The sequence below is a fragment of the Pelobates fuscus genome, chromosome 3, assembly GCF_036172605.1.
Source record: "Pelobates fuscus isolate aPelFus1 chromosome 3, aPelFus1.pri, whole genome shotgun sequence".
In the NCBI taxonomy this organism is placed as follows: domain Eukaryota; kingdom Metazoa; phylum Chordata; class Amphibia; order Anura; family Pelobatidae; genus Pelobates; species Pelobates fuscus.
Window position 1 is genome coordinate 255,360,843 of NC_086319.1, and position 15,805 is coordinate 255,376,647.

The 15,805-nt window shown below is 37.5% G+C and overlaps 1 protein-coding gene across 1 annotated transcript in view; it reads right to left on the bottom strand.

The window, feature by feature from the left end:
- The window catches only part of SND1 (staphylococcal nuclease and tudor domain containing 1), a 594,953-nt gene that overhangs the window by 404,480 nt on the left and 174,668 nt on the right, over positions 1–15,805 (bottom strand). Inside the window, exon 12 of the mRNA XM_063448347.1 lies at positions 8,355–8,455. Coding sequence (XP_063304417.1) covers positions 8,355–8,455 — 101 coding nt within the window. The remainder of the gene's footprint in view (positions 1–8,354; positions 8,456–15,805) is intronic.

Consider the following 15,805-nt stretch of genomic DNA (forward strand, 5'->3'; position numbering starts at 1 on the left):
GCACACACAGTGGGAGAACAATCATTACATAATAACCTGTTCTAATAGGACTAAACAGTGTTGACATCACCCATTACCTCAGAGTAAGCGTGATTTTACAATCTTGGTATTCCTATCACTACATTAGATTGGCAGACCCTTTGGAAGCCTGCAACACAAATTCAAGTTCTAGCTAGCAGCAGTCACCTGGGGTCAGCGGGATGGCATGACAGATCTAAACAGCTGCTGGGCTTAAATCAGTTTATCAGAGCAGTATGGAGGACAATGCTATCATTTGGAGCTGGGTATTAATAAGGTGAATGCAGGTGGATGGCAGGAGTGAAGAATCCAGAAAGATTATTTGTTAGCCGCTTTTAGCATTTCTCAGAAATCTAATCTAGTGTTATGCACATCCTTCCATAATTTTCCCTGAACTGTACCAAGATACACCAATTCCAGAGTTAATACGAAAAGCTGTAAACCCAGCTCACATCTGATTCAGAAATTCTGCAAGGTCATAAAGCTTATCTCTGACAATTAATCTATCTGAAACATTCAGCTTTACAACAGCACAGCACCCAGGGGCTCAGTCCAGCTGCAGTAAACATTTTGCTATTAATTAAAAATCCCAGCGTGCCCTGCAAGAGGAAACTAAAACATCTGAGCTGGAGGTCAGCGCTCAGACACCCCGCATGTCAACTGCAAGGGTAGAGCGCCCAGGAGCTCTGGACAAAGCGGTTACATGTACATATGCATTTCACAAAAAGCATTCATCTAAGAATCCACAGACGCGCTGGTAAAAATCTCTGTGGGTTGCTAGAAGTGCTGTAGTAAAACAATACCCATAAAGGATCACTATTATTTGCCGAATTCCAGTATTCCTGCTACTCCACACGGCAGGGATCTAAAGGTGTGTGCGCAGACCAGCACAGGTGGATGAAGTTAAACTATGAGATCTTCAGTTACGTGGTGACACAGTGACATCCAGAAACTTATGTAGCAAGTTTTACAGTCGGAACATTAACTACTAATGTAGGTGGCCGGATACTCCGTGTGAATGCAGCAGGATAAACACTGTATGTCAAGAGGTATGATAAAGCCACCTGGTAGCTTAGACCTATTCCTTGGGAAAATGCCTGAATTCTGGTGAATAAAGCAGCCAAGTGGAAGAGAATGGAAGGTTATTAAAGAAAGCAATGCTACAGACAAGATCTGGAAATGTGTATCCCAGCCATCTGCCCCCTGAATAAGCTCACCCCATATTATCATCCATTAAGTAAAAGCTGTAAGAACCTCAGTGCACCTTGGAGTCATTTACTAGCTTAGCTAAATGACTTAGGGCCAGGGTTGTTTACTCCTACATCACAACACACAGATATAGGGAGAGAGACTCTGGGTGAAAAATTGGCTACGAGCGGATGAATGCACATGAAATCGTAGCAGTTTTTGTGTGAACCCTGAACTCACACATTGAGCAATCAAATTCACTAATACCCCAGTGTTTACAGAACGTTATGGCATTGAGATATATGTGAATTTAGCTACTTCTCATATGAATTCAGCATTACCGAAAGTTCCATCAGCTATCTGTCAGAAACACAAGGGCTGGGATATAAAGCAAAGCTGCCTCTTACACCCTAGAGTTTACAGTAACTCCAATGCACTGTGTGACCACTAACTGCTTGCGCACCCTGAACAAACCACTGGAGGAAAGATGAGAAACTGAATTACAATGCCACACTGACCAGATTTTCATATTCCAAACATTCCAAATAGATATTACCCAATGAAAACACAGAAAATGGACTTGTCCTACCACCGGTGGTTACTTCTGTGTTCCTATTCACTAGCAAATTAAAATGTGCTTAGAGTGCTAACTGGAACCCTCAAAATCCAAACTACTTGTTTGAATACGCAGTACATGCTATCCATGCATCAGAGTCAGACTGCATTCTCCCAAACTGGGAGGCACTAAACCCTGTTTATTAAACCAGTGCGGTGCTTTCATTCCAGGTAGAGACCAAACACATACACTAGAGTATATGACCACAAATTAGTTTTTTTTCTCAGTGTCCTATAAAATAATGTTTCAATGTATCTTTTTTTTTTTAGTAGGCCTAAGTCGCACAATATTTAATAGACACAAAAATGAAAATTTTGGTTGGAGAGTAAAACATTTACTAAATAGTTTAGTTAAAAATAACAAGAACAGTTGTAAATAAACCAATTTTAAAAATGTAAGACTCTGCTCCTCACATATTCTAATAGCCTCCTCACATATACAGTCATTATGCCATATATACAAATGTTGAGCAATATATATATATATTCATTTATTACATATGGACATGCACCAAAACGTACACAAGCCTGTAGTGAATGGGTCAGGAGAAGATGCAGGCATCCAGTTGGGGTGATATAAAGTTCCCCGAGGTGAGCTGATTTGAAAATGTTTGTAAGTGCTATGCGTACATTCCTAACATGTAGGAAATGTAACTCCAATGAACTACTTTTGAAAACCGTTTCATGCTCACATTTGTAAACTCACACTGCAAAGAACCAGTTTCTTCCAGTCATTAACAGCCTAACAATGTCGAGAAGGAACTCTTCCAAATGTGAGGGGTGTCAGTGCTACTCAAAGAAAAGCTGCAGAAATATATGGATAAATAGGCTAATAGACTTGCCTTGATACATTAGATAAAAAAAAAAAAAAAAAAGCATAGCCTCGTTCCCTTCTAACATTTCATCGAAAATGGAAGGTAGTAAAAGAGCATTTGTGTAGACAATATAATCCGAACATGTGCCTTTTATCCATCTCTAGGTAGGGAAGAAAAACTCACAGGCACTCCAAATTCAAGCCGCAGGCAGTTTTATTGTAGCAGAATGTAATGCCACGTTTCGACCGAAAAGGTCGAAAATAACCTTTTCGGTCGAAACGTTGCGTTCCATTCTGCTACAATAAAACTGCCTGCGGCTTGAATTTGGAGTGCCTGTGAGTTTTTCTTCTCTACCTATTGTTCTGGGATTGCTGGTCCTGCTCTGGAGCACCCTTGGCAGTTGGGAATGAGTGCGGTTCTCACCATTTACTCTGCTTTTTATCCATCTCTAAGCTCAGGGGTGAAATGACTTTCAACATTTATTTTAGTGAAGCTATGACTGCTGTAACCCAGTTAAAATTTTTATAGACACACACACACAGAGTAAATTGACAAAAATTAAGTTCTGAATCTACAACAATGCCCCATTATCCCCATGCTAACATGCCCAGTAAAGAGGCATGTGATGGAACCTGCTCACAAAAAAACAAGATATAATGTATGGAAAGCATACATAAAAAACGAATACATGAGTACATTAGCACAGTTTATACAGCATCAAAATATTTCACAGTGGAAAGGGGATACATGCTGCAAACATTATGTGGAAGTTAATCTATGACTATATTGATGGGAGTAACCTCTACTCTAGGGAAAAGAGTGATTTAACTTTTAAATGGAAGAGAATTGAGCAGTGAGACTGCAGGGGCATGCTCTATCCACCAAAACTGCTTGATTAAGAAAAGGTTGTGTCATAGTATAGTATAGTGTTTAATATGTGTGGTGGTTTTCTGTGCAATAAACCTGCTAGGCTATAATCCCCTCACATACGTCAAACTATAAATGTATTTGGTATAGACAGACACTGGGAGGGAATATATAGTACCCTATATACAAGCATAAATATCCAAGAGCTATATATTTATGAATATATACACGGCATGGATGAGTTGCATTTTGGACAATTTCAGGCTTTAATAGGATTATAAAATAAGTGAACCACCTTGAATTTAGTTTTTGGGAACCACCACTCAAACCATTTAAGTCAGATACAGATAAAGGCCACAAACTATGCCACGTGGGAATGAGGGGATGTATCAACTTGGCACTGAGAGACCCTGGAAAGAACATAACACAAATTATGGATCTGTGATCGAATCGGATAATCCCCATGTATCTTGGAATATTCAAGTACTTTTTGTCGAATGTCAGTAATCTTATTCCTGGGATATTCTACCAAATCAGTACTGCCATAATGTGATTTAATATTTCAAATACTAACCAAAATGCAGAGTTTATACAGAGCCATGTATGTAATTCATGTCTGTGAAGACACTTTGGAAAGCCTTGTGCTCCATAAAATGACCTGAGGTGTACAAACAAGTTTTTCTAAACCAAGTCATTTTTCAAATGGGGAGCTGGTCCAAGAGATGCAGTCTCCTGTTTGTGCAGATGACCGTCATCAAGTCTTTAGAAGCTTTGCATCTTTGTTACTAGGTGCTGTTATTTGCTTATGCAGAACTTGTTCTCATCTATAGCTTGCAGCTGCAACTAACAGCATTGACCTTTAAATACTAGGTACACCAAACCTATAGATTATCATAATCTGCTAGAAACTAAAACACTGCAGTAAAATTAACCTTTTAGGTAGAATTGCAATTCTTATGCATGCTATAGTTTCAAATGAGTGCCTGGTGTCTCTAAGCCGGGCAAAGGTATTAACCGTGTTAAAAACCTGTATCTGGAGACCTGGCATTTTAGGTTGCATAGCCCCCACCCTCACAAAAAAACAAACCGAATAGGTTTCTTTGGATCATAGTTGACAGGAGGTATTAAAGAAAAAGAACCAGTAAGAGTACTACAGATACAGTGTATATATACACTAAAATGACAAAGACAACAAATACTAACCGTGAAGATTTTAAATGGTAGATTTGACCTATCAGTTTGCCGATATATTGAATACATTATACACGGTTTTAGAATACGGTAATTGTCTAAAATCCTAAAGAGTAATCTCGAAAAAGTGTCCCTACAGACATGTAAGCCTGTGTGTACTACTTGATACCAAAAGGATCCTAGCAACAACCTAATGCCAGACCAGTCGCTATAAAAATGGAGACCAAGCCCATTAATGAGATACAACCGTGATATTTTATAAACCTCCCCCCAAAAAAGAACAACTTCGAAAAAAAGCAAGTCAAGTATTTGACAGATCAATACAAATAAATAAAATTGCTAATACACAGGAGACAACTGGTTACAGCTGCCTCAGGTTACTTTCTGGGCACTTTTATATTTTGTTATTAATTCATATTTTCTGAATGTCATTTACTGCACTATTACACAAGGGTTAAATGCATTGCTTACACTGGTTAAACTGGTAATACTAGCAGAATGCATTCAAATTCAACTTTAATGTCACTGTATCAGGTGCATACAAGGGCAATGGAAAAACCCAGCAGGAGTGCAGAAATAGAAGCTTGCCAATATACATACAATTAGCAAGTCACCCAAAAACCTTGTTACAACCATGAAAAACCCCAAAACATTATTGCTGTACCCAAGCACTGCAGCATTCAATGAGAGTCATTAACAAGGGCAAGTTTACGCTTACTTCACAATGAGGACACAAGAGTTGTATTGCTACAGTATACAACTAATGATTATCCTCAGGACTGCGTACCGGGACGTGCAAAAGAAGTCTATAAAGCATGTATTTTGAATCTGTGCTGTCTGTGTGACAGGTGCAAACATTAGATGTTATAAATGGTACCAACCTGCTCAGATTTAACAGTAAGACTGTGTCACAAGGAAAGAAAATGAGGAAACCAAATACATTCTATAGAAAAGAACTGTCAAGATCAGAGATTTATAATTCACTAATGTCATGTCTTACATAAAATCACACATTTAAAGAAAGATTCATACGAGTTCTGTTTCATTTGTCATCTGGCACACTTGTTTGGAACAGTGTACTTTAAAAAGTAACAAGCCATGCAGCACAATACAACATATGTAAAAAGAAAAAAAGCCAACATGCAATGAATGTTAAATCTTCAAAATAATAATGGCTCTGCTCACAAACACTGACTTGGCTCTCTAGCAGTTTGGCTAGTAGAGAGTTTTGGTAATTTCTGTCAGTGTGACGTGCATATCTGTAATTAGATGGCCAGGCAATGTAACAAATGTGATAAGTTATTATTCTGTTAAAAATGTGATAACGTTGTTACAAACCAGTTATGTAACAACTGTGATGAAGTCAAATAAAAAAAATTAAAAAAAAGCTAAATAAAGTTAAGGGACTTGTCACAGCAGGCCTTTGCGTGTGCGATCTGTGCGGCTGCAAAGGATGACGTTGCAACAAGATCGCCAGGCGGCAGACAGTTCGCAACCGCAGGCTACGCACGGATTAAAGCAACTCCACTGTGATCACCTGTATATGCGCAGGCTCTGGCAGAGGGGCATTTTAATCTGCAAGCTAGTGTAGGGGCAAACAAAAAAAACCTCATAGAACTGCACATTAAATATGTGGTTATTTATGAACGGTTTTACCAGGAAGGACACATTAAAGAGTTACTCCAACCACAATGACCACTTCTGTAATTTGAAGTATGTGAAGCACTGCACACACAGAGATGTTGCAGTAAGTTAGATACTTATCTGCATAATATTATAGTGGACAAAAATATTCAAATTACTTGATCCGAACAACAAAAGTGAGAAAAAAAATAGAGCATGCAAGATCAAGTACTAAATGACCTCAATAGGAGCATGACATGGAAGATGGACAGGCTTGAGAGATACCCAACCAACATTGAACAACAAGTTATAAGTAGTGGCGGTAAAATAGCAACTTTTTTTTTTTTTTTTTTAACGAATTTAGAATAGAAATTTGGCAACGCTTTTCATCCCCCATGAACCGATTGCCCCCTATCAATAACTAATGCTGGTTATTTTATCCCCAAGATGTAATGTTTTCACTCTTGTTTTTAATTAAATTGCAGTGAAAAATGCTAGCATTTTTTCCACTATTTTTCCTGGGATACCATGACACTTACAGTACTTTAACTTCAATGAAATCTGCACCAAAGAATATGATAAATTAAAATACACCAAGTGAACCAGAGGTAAACATGCATAAAAGGAAAAGATCAATAGGACAAACCATGGTGCCCTAAAAGGTCAGGAGATATACACTAGTAATTTTGTAAATGATGAAGGTAAATTAGTTAAGAAATTTTCATTTATAAAAGCACTATGTGCAGGAGGGAGATGCATCATGAATGACATGATGTAGATATCCAACACTGTGATAGATGCAGAAAACAGACCAGATACAAGACTAAACCAATATAAGTTTCCATGGATATCGAAGACCCAGTGTACCTTCTCCCACCTGTTCAAAATTCTCTCTGCATTTTACTTTACAACACACTCATAACGCAGTCAAGTGTTAAAGTCGGAAAATGAAGGCCACATGTTGTGATATGGAAGTAGAATGGACTTTTTAGAGCTTTGATAATTCACACTAAAAGCAAACTGCAACTAAGCTCACTAAAATGATTAAATAAGCAGGTTACATCATGTATCCTTTGTCTTACAAAGACGAAGAAAAGTCTACTTCCTCGGTCCATACAGACTATAGCCTGCCCCGATACATTGTACAATTTATGCATGAGATTTATTTTCCTATAAACTGCTGCATCTTTAAATATGCCAAGGAAAAAAAAGTTACATTTATCACGTCAGCCATTGATTCTTTTTGGCCTACATTGAATGCTGCCTTTAATCTCCTATGTGGCACTGAAGGGGTTAGAATCCACCAGCTTTCTCTAATCCTCCTGAAGAATTGGCTTTGTAAGCACATGTCTCAATTTGTGTGTTACTGGCAGATAAGGGCAATTTCTAGGTTCCAGTCCGCTTAGCAGCGCCTGGGATAATGCTCCATCGTCTCATAAAGGGCCTTCTACGGGACAAAAAGAGTATGGCCAAGAGCACTTTGGGATGCGTCCAAGACTAGCTGCAATGGAGAAGCACCCATGACAAATTAACAGACCACTTCCAGGAACAGTGGAATAAAACCTCTACCGGCAAACTTGACACCACAAGGGCGAGTAGAGCTTGCCCAGAATGCAGATACCAAAAGATATTTGTAATGCCAGAATAAAGAGTTTGCAGGTGACTAAACTAGCATCTATTCTCTAATCATCTAATTCCAGCAACTCTAAATACATAACGTTACCAACTACCCTGTATCTTATTTCTGTTCATGTTACAGCACATTGCTGAGTAAGTTTACTCAAAAAAAAAAAAAAAAAAAAAAATTAAAAAGATTAAAGTAACGTTTAAAAAAGGGTATGGCGTCAGATATACTGTAAAGAAATCGCTCAAAGCTTCAAAGTTTCACATCAGTATGTGATCCTACTAAGACAAATTAGTTATCTTGTATACAGGTTTCACAACATGATTGGATTCAATATAGACAGAATTAATATTACCTATGCTTCTACTTAACAATAGTTTATAGTTATCTAGCAAAATTGCAACTGTACTTACATTCCACCAATTGTGATAGTGGCACAGGTACGCTCCGGAAAGGCTGGGACGCTTTCTGTTGCTGCACTTGCTGAACGAATATAATCTACATTCACATTCACCTATAGAGGGCATGGAAAGAAGAAGATTAGAGATAGCCGGGGTGAAAAAAAAAAAAACACAATAATTGTTTAGCGCACACAATATGACATTTATCAGGCTAAAGCAACGTAAATTGTATGTGACCTTTTCCAGTGTGGGGTTACTTTAAAAAATAAATTCCCTTCCATAAATTTCATGGTAAGATACTGACTTTTTGGATATGTGATTTGGGGGAAAAGTTGCTATGATAAGCAGGAGATCTTGCAGACTAAAAAACCTTCAACCTTTACAGGGACACATGTGCTAGATTTTAAACTATACTGTACAAAGCTATATTCTGCTGTAATAACCAGTTATAGTGCAGGAGCCTGGCAGGACTGCAAGCTGGTGAGGAACTCACCAAGAATCCCAGGTGGGGATTATACCACCTACGCTGATAATACTGAGCGGGTTATCTGCTCAGTAATTTGTGAGTATATTTCTACCTCTATCACTCCTGGTTTACCTCTTTATGTAGTGAGCACTATTTGTGGGTTTTATACACTCTTGACTTAAACGACATCCGTGGACTGTGCATTCCAGCGATATCCTAATAGTGGAGGCTCAATATCACTATATGCGTGCTACACTAGAGCTGGTTTGACTGAGCGCTATAAAATGTGAGTAATTACTTGGATTTCTCTTAACATTTGCACATTATATTTGGACTTATTTCACTATTGGAGTGTTATTTTCTTCTTCCTACATATACCCATGGGACCTGGATACCACGGTTATTATCAAGTCTGAAGAAATACCTATACTTACCAGGCACTGAGAGACTTTCACATTTTAACTTTATTTTAAAACAGTTATTACCGTATAAAAGGTATCTGTATTTTATATTTTTTTATTACCAGTGTTCTTACTTCGCTATTTAGTATCTATTTCTTTATTGGCGCACCCTACATTTTTGCCTATTTTACAAATTTAGCAATTGACCGGCAAAAGGAACTTGGCATACAAAATAAAATTACTCAGCCCATCCATTCTATTATAAATCACCTTTTCAGGCATGACAGTGAAATGAGGGGAAAATAAATAAATAAATGAACATCTAGTGGTTATTCCACAATGGTTTCAAATAATTTGCATGCAAATTGTTTGATTTGCGTTGCAGCCAGTCCAGATTGAAAACCAAAGGATGAACACATCCAGAAAACCAAACAAGCAATGTAGATCCGTAGCAATATGCTAACCGTCCTAGCAGCGTATTCTGCCGGCAGGATAAAGGCTTCTACAATAATCGCAGACTGAGCGCCGTTCAATGGGCCGTGTTCTGCCTGACATCTCTCACACTCATCAACCCAGATGGGGAGATTGGCAGCTTTCAAAATCTAGATAATACAAAACAAAATACTTGCTGCAAGAGAGAACAGAAAACTATTGTTCTATTCAGAAGGAGGTGATATACCAGTGCAATTAGCATTGCCTTGTACTGTTTTTACCTCGAAACATAGGTGAGAGAACATTTTTAAAATTTAAAAGTGAGCAGCAACTAAGGAAATCTCAACTGATTTAAGTCTTTCCTGAACCTCAATAAGCAAAAACAAATTGGTGGAAAATCAAAAGCGGCACAGCAGTAGAATGTTAGGTTTGTTCTGGCTATTAACATGCCAACATCCTACAACAGACATAGGCATGTGTGATACAGTATTCACCCAGGATTTTTATTTATTTTATTAGAACAGAATGAAAAAAAGAGTTAATAACTATGCTAAAACTTGGCTAACCTATTTTTAAACATTAGCCACATAACACTAATAAAACAAGTGTCATGCTAAACAATTTACAATGATAGATGCCAATATTCATCTTCAGCCAGATGAGGCATTAATACAGGTAAGGATCTAAAATATGTGACAGGGTAGAGAACAGAGCCCTGCCTTAGAGTGTGCCTGTGGACACCTGACATATGACAAAGATTAAAGAATTTACTGACGGCACCGTCAATAAAATGAAAAGTTATATCATGAGGGTAAAAAACTGCCTTCATGAAATCTGCATGCCTGCCTAAAATAGGAAGAAAATGACATGAACTGCACGTTGAGGCATCCAAGCTCTCTGCTAAGTGCCAAGGACCTATGTTTGACTCTTCCTGTCATATGGGTCTCTTATGATATACTACCCTGATATTAAACACTCAAGTTTGGATCTGGATTCTTCTCTCAGCTCTGCAGCATCAAAACATATATTAAAATCACTGCATGCAAGCCAGCTGCATCACAATATGAAGGTTATACCAATGCTGGCTGACCTTTAGGCTGCAATTCCTATTCTCATCTGCATTGCTAAATCTATTCATCACAAGTACACTTCATTTGCAGCCTTGTGATGAATTTAACTACATCTGCCAGCATGTCGTTTGGATGATAGGATATGTAGTCCTATTGCTGATTACAATTCTGGAGAGAAAAAAAATTATAATACCAGACACTTGGTAAATTGTTTTCCTGAAGCAGATATGTCACTTAAGTGCAGATAAATGGATTTTTTTGGAACTGGGCAAAAGTTCATGTGGCTGCAGAAAAAAAAAAAGTAATCACACAGGGAAGCGCAAATCAAGGATGTTTTGCCATCTCAGGGTGCAGAGGGTGCAGTTTGCTGGAACGGCTGAGAAATTGTAACGAGCCTTCTGGAGCAGCATGCAAGAGATTGATGAGAAAAATGGGATGACATTTTTTCTCTTTATGCGAGACCAGAAAACAGTAAAAATCGGAAAGCAAACTGCTGGATAAACTGAGAGCACACAAGCCATTTTTTTCTGCCAATTTCATTTGGAAATTGTACATTATACATTCCCGGATAAATGTGCCTGCCTAAAGCTTCATGGACATTATGCTCGATCATTTTAAGCTATTTCAGTAAAGTACTTTGATATTTCTTCATGTGTTTATTAAGACAAGGCATTCTGAGACACTTGTCTTCCTCATTTGAAACAAGTTGCTTTTCAAAATGGAAAGGCGGCCATTGTCTGTGGCATCACCTACATAAAATATCAATTGATTTAACTAAACCAGTAACTGTTTCAGAGTAAACTACTGTCTCTATTTAAAAAAACAAAAGTAGTTTTGGGGGGAAAGGATTATGGGTGTCTAGTGTGATTCATGACACTAAATAGCTTATTCACTATTGTGGTGGGTTCGCAGGCAACAAAACAGAGGTCAAATGATCTGTTTGGGGATTTTGTTTTCCAAACAAATGATAAAGAACAGTGAAATGTTAAAGTCGACCTGTCAAATAGTTAGGACGCGGTGCCACTTTATAGCATAACATTTCATACACTAGTTAATTTAATAAAGCTAAAAAAATATCACTAGTTTCAGCATGTTTTTTTTTTCTTCCATTTTATGGTTTTTTATATAAATGTGTTAGAGATTTTATAGACTGTTTTCTATGATTATTTACGAAACTAGAACAATGTGTAATAAAACACCGAAAATATTGACCATTTATATTGTTGTAATAAATGCCATAATGTACAAATATTGGAAAGTAAATAATTTGGCCCACTTTTCCTTGATTAAAGGTGGAGGTGCCTTGGGGGTATGATGAACAAGCGCAGACATGCACGTGCTACTTCAATTATTCTGTTTATTATAGCTATATAAACTGTTTAACTGTAAAACAAATGCACTATTTGACCCGCTGAGGCATAATGTGACATTGATCTCCAAGGTGCGCCATGTCCATTAAACTAGGATCAGCAAGATTTCCAGCAAAACACGTAAGCTTATTTAAACATGGCGACTTGTCTTGTGTCTTAGTCCACCTAGTTTACAGCCATGTGGAATTTGTTGGAGGTTTATAAATGATAATGACATAAAGCAGGCTGATGGATGGAAGTATGTATGATCATAATGTAAAATGTTAAAATCTAAGCGCATACAGAAATTCCCTTATTTAACTCATACCATTATGATAACTATGCAATTTCTAAAGGATTTGGGGGGGAAATACAACTACACAAATAGGGTTATTGGTCCATGAACATGCCCTCTACTGGCAAGTAAATAAATGTAGTACATTAAAGCTAATCTTTGCTCCCTCTACCTCTCCTATTTTTTTTAATCATCTTTTATTAGGGTACACTATATTTTGTTTTATTCTCCGCATATTTCATATCAGTGACCTGCTGCTTTCGCACTTACAAGTAAGAACTTCTCCCCACGTCATTTGGGACCCTACTATCACACACCTACCTGCTGCTGGCTACTAGCCCAAGATCTGACCAAACCAAGACTACATGTATATCCAGTGGAGCGATCTAGAAGCTCTTCTTTATTCTTCTATCAACTACAAATATACCAATAGCATTGTGGGCCTCTTGTTTCTTTTAGCTTGCATATTTATTTGAACCTGAGGACCCACCAAAGTGCAGCTACCCTTCCACCACTAGTTTTAGCACACGAAAAGGATAGCATAGTAGTGACTAGAGCTCGCACTGAAAATACTTGAGAAATAGATTTTCCACAATGCTCAGCCAGGTATCACTCCATATACTAAAAACTAAGATACCTCCAACATACTTTTATTTTCCATTCCAGGTTAGATTGTAGGAGAGGGAAATCTAAATTTATTCATGCACTGAACCAGGAATTGTAAACATAATATGCATTTGCAAATTTTAGAGAAACATTTATCAGCTCTGTTTTTCCCGCACGCACACACACACACACACACACACACACACACACGTGTGTGTGTGTGTGTGTTTATAGCCTGCAAACTCTAACCAATTCATGTTTAAATAAGATGCAGTAGATAACTTACAAGTGAGGTCATTTTACATATGGGTTTATCAGTACATCCACAGGCCACCAACAAGTCCACCGTGTCACTATGGCATGTTTACGCAGCTTGGAAGCTATACTGCTCTCTTGCAGTAACGACAATTTAAAGAGACAGGAGAACCTTGAATTTGAAGTACTCAACTAGTATGCAAAAATAATAAAATTTAAACAAAAAAATGCTGAGATCAACTGATAAGTCATAAAAACATTTTGCATAAGAAGCAGTGTTGAAAAGAAATATTACTTGAATGAGCAGCAGTTTAATGTGCAACACTGGAGAGAGGGAGCTGGAAAAATTGCACAACTGACTGAAGACAGTGTGCAAACAAGCATTAATTCAGTTTGTGTTATACAGAAAGGACCAGAGGGGATATTGACGACAAGAAAAATAAAAAAGTGCCTACATGGCATATCACAGCCAGAGTATTAATAGGTCATCATACTTCATTACTTGGGGCAATCACAGCCCTCAATGCGAATATCTTCAAGTCTCTGTTAAAATGTGCATAATTGGCCTGCAACATTAGACCTGGTATTCATGCTGTAATGAGTTATTGACCCACCCTGCCATGCTATTAGGCATCAGCCATGCCCATCATAATCAAGCTATGGAACTTTGAATTCAAGCTATGGGACTCATTCAAGCAAAGACAATTACTAGATATCCTTGTAGTCACAACAACAAAACCTGTTCCTGGATGGGGAGGAAGAGTGGGCCATTTTTGATATTTATCACAGCCCCAGCCTTATGTTAGAAAAAGTAACATTTGTCAGCATCAGTAAGAGCTCAGGTCTTTACAAAACATTCATGACACGGACTTTGTCATGAGCAGCATACTCTACTTATCTTGCACATATACTATAACATCTATATCTCTCTCTTTTTTATCCCTCTTAAAGTAGGATATTTTTATCTGTATATGCATATTTGAACCCATTATTTTCTTTTGATCCAATGATATTATCAGTTTACAGTTCATATAGTGGACGTTTTTTGCATTAAGAGACTTTTCATATAGAGACATTTAGGCGATATGCCCTTGAGTTCACGGACTTGTTTCTACCATTGGGACTAATTATGTGCATTTAAAAAGAAACCACGCCCACAGTGATGGGTATATTATGTGAGTGACGGCAACCACCTGAACGTGATCTGAGGAAGCCGCCAAGGCGAAACGCGGCATCACGTTTTTCGGACGCTCGACGTCAGTACGTGCTACAAGCACCTCCCATTCCCGGAAGCATTCTAACACTGGAAAGACCGCAAGTGCATGCCGCGAGTCCTAATTGTATGAAGATCTATTGAAGCTTTCCAGGGAGAGGGGTGATTCATTTTATATTGTTTTGAATCAATAAAAGGTTTTCTTTGATTCTGGTGCCGTCCTGCTTGTTTTAAAGCACACCATCCGACTTCTACAGAATCCTACAGAAAGGATTTCAAAGCATCATAAGCTAGAGCAGACTTTCTTCTGCTCTACCATTGTGAGTTGCCAATTTATTTGTTTTCAATTTATATTCATTATATGGATTTACACTATATTGTCTTTTTATTCCCTTTATTTATATGTGGAGCGTTTTAAAATTACTCCTGCATCTACAGCCGTTTCAATATTGTGAGGAGTAAGTTGTTCATTTTGGTTATATTTCACCAAAGCACAAATTCACTTAATATTAACGTTGGAATTAATACATTTGCACTTTAAGTATATAACCTATTGCATTTGCACTTTATTCATTATCTTTCTATTAAATCTATGCACAGACTGATTTAAAATTGTTAAATTAGCACTTAAAGGCATAGCGCACTTTTTTTCTGCACATACTATTTAAGTGGTTTTAGAGTTATTTTCACTTTTATTAGTGCTTGCTAGCCTTTGCTGTGATATTCTAATTATTTTCATTAATTGTATAGCGCCATTTTTTTACTTGATTTTTTTGTACTGTTGCACTATATCTGAATTGTCTGTCAAGCTGGGAATGTAAGTTCTGCGAGGAAGGTGGTTTAACAATGAGGGGGAATATGGCTTATTGACATTCAACAGCTGTCATCATTGAGTACCAAGTGAAGTATACCCAAGGTAAATTTCCCCCGTAAGCACCTTTTCATGCTTAGTCGTATCTAGATTTGCTTTCTTGTGGTCATTGTATCTTTTTTTCTTCCAGTTTAATTTCTTACTTTATATTTTGGCTTATTGTATATTAAATTAATATGGTACAATTCCTTAGAAAACACTTTCATTTTGGCATGTGTAAAGCCCATTATTAAATTATGAGGCACATTGTCCTATTTAGTCTATATATTCACATGACTGTATTGTGTTTCCAAGTTTATTGTAAAATGTTCTATGCTTGTTCTCTCCTTGCCATGTATATTTGTTTTCTCCTAATAAATTGATTTAAAAAAGGAAAACCCTATTTAAAGACCTAAAATTGTGTCCACAATGTGCCTTTAGTGGTCGCCCACTGGACGAAAAAGATCATAGTCTTATGGCCCCAGGCTATGGTTTATAAATGTTTACTGTAAGGGTAGAGCCTTCC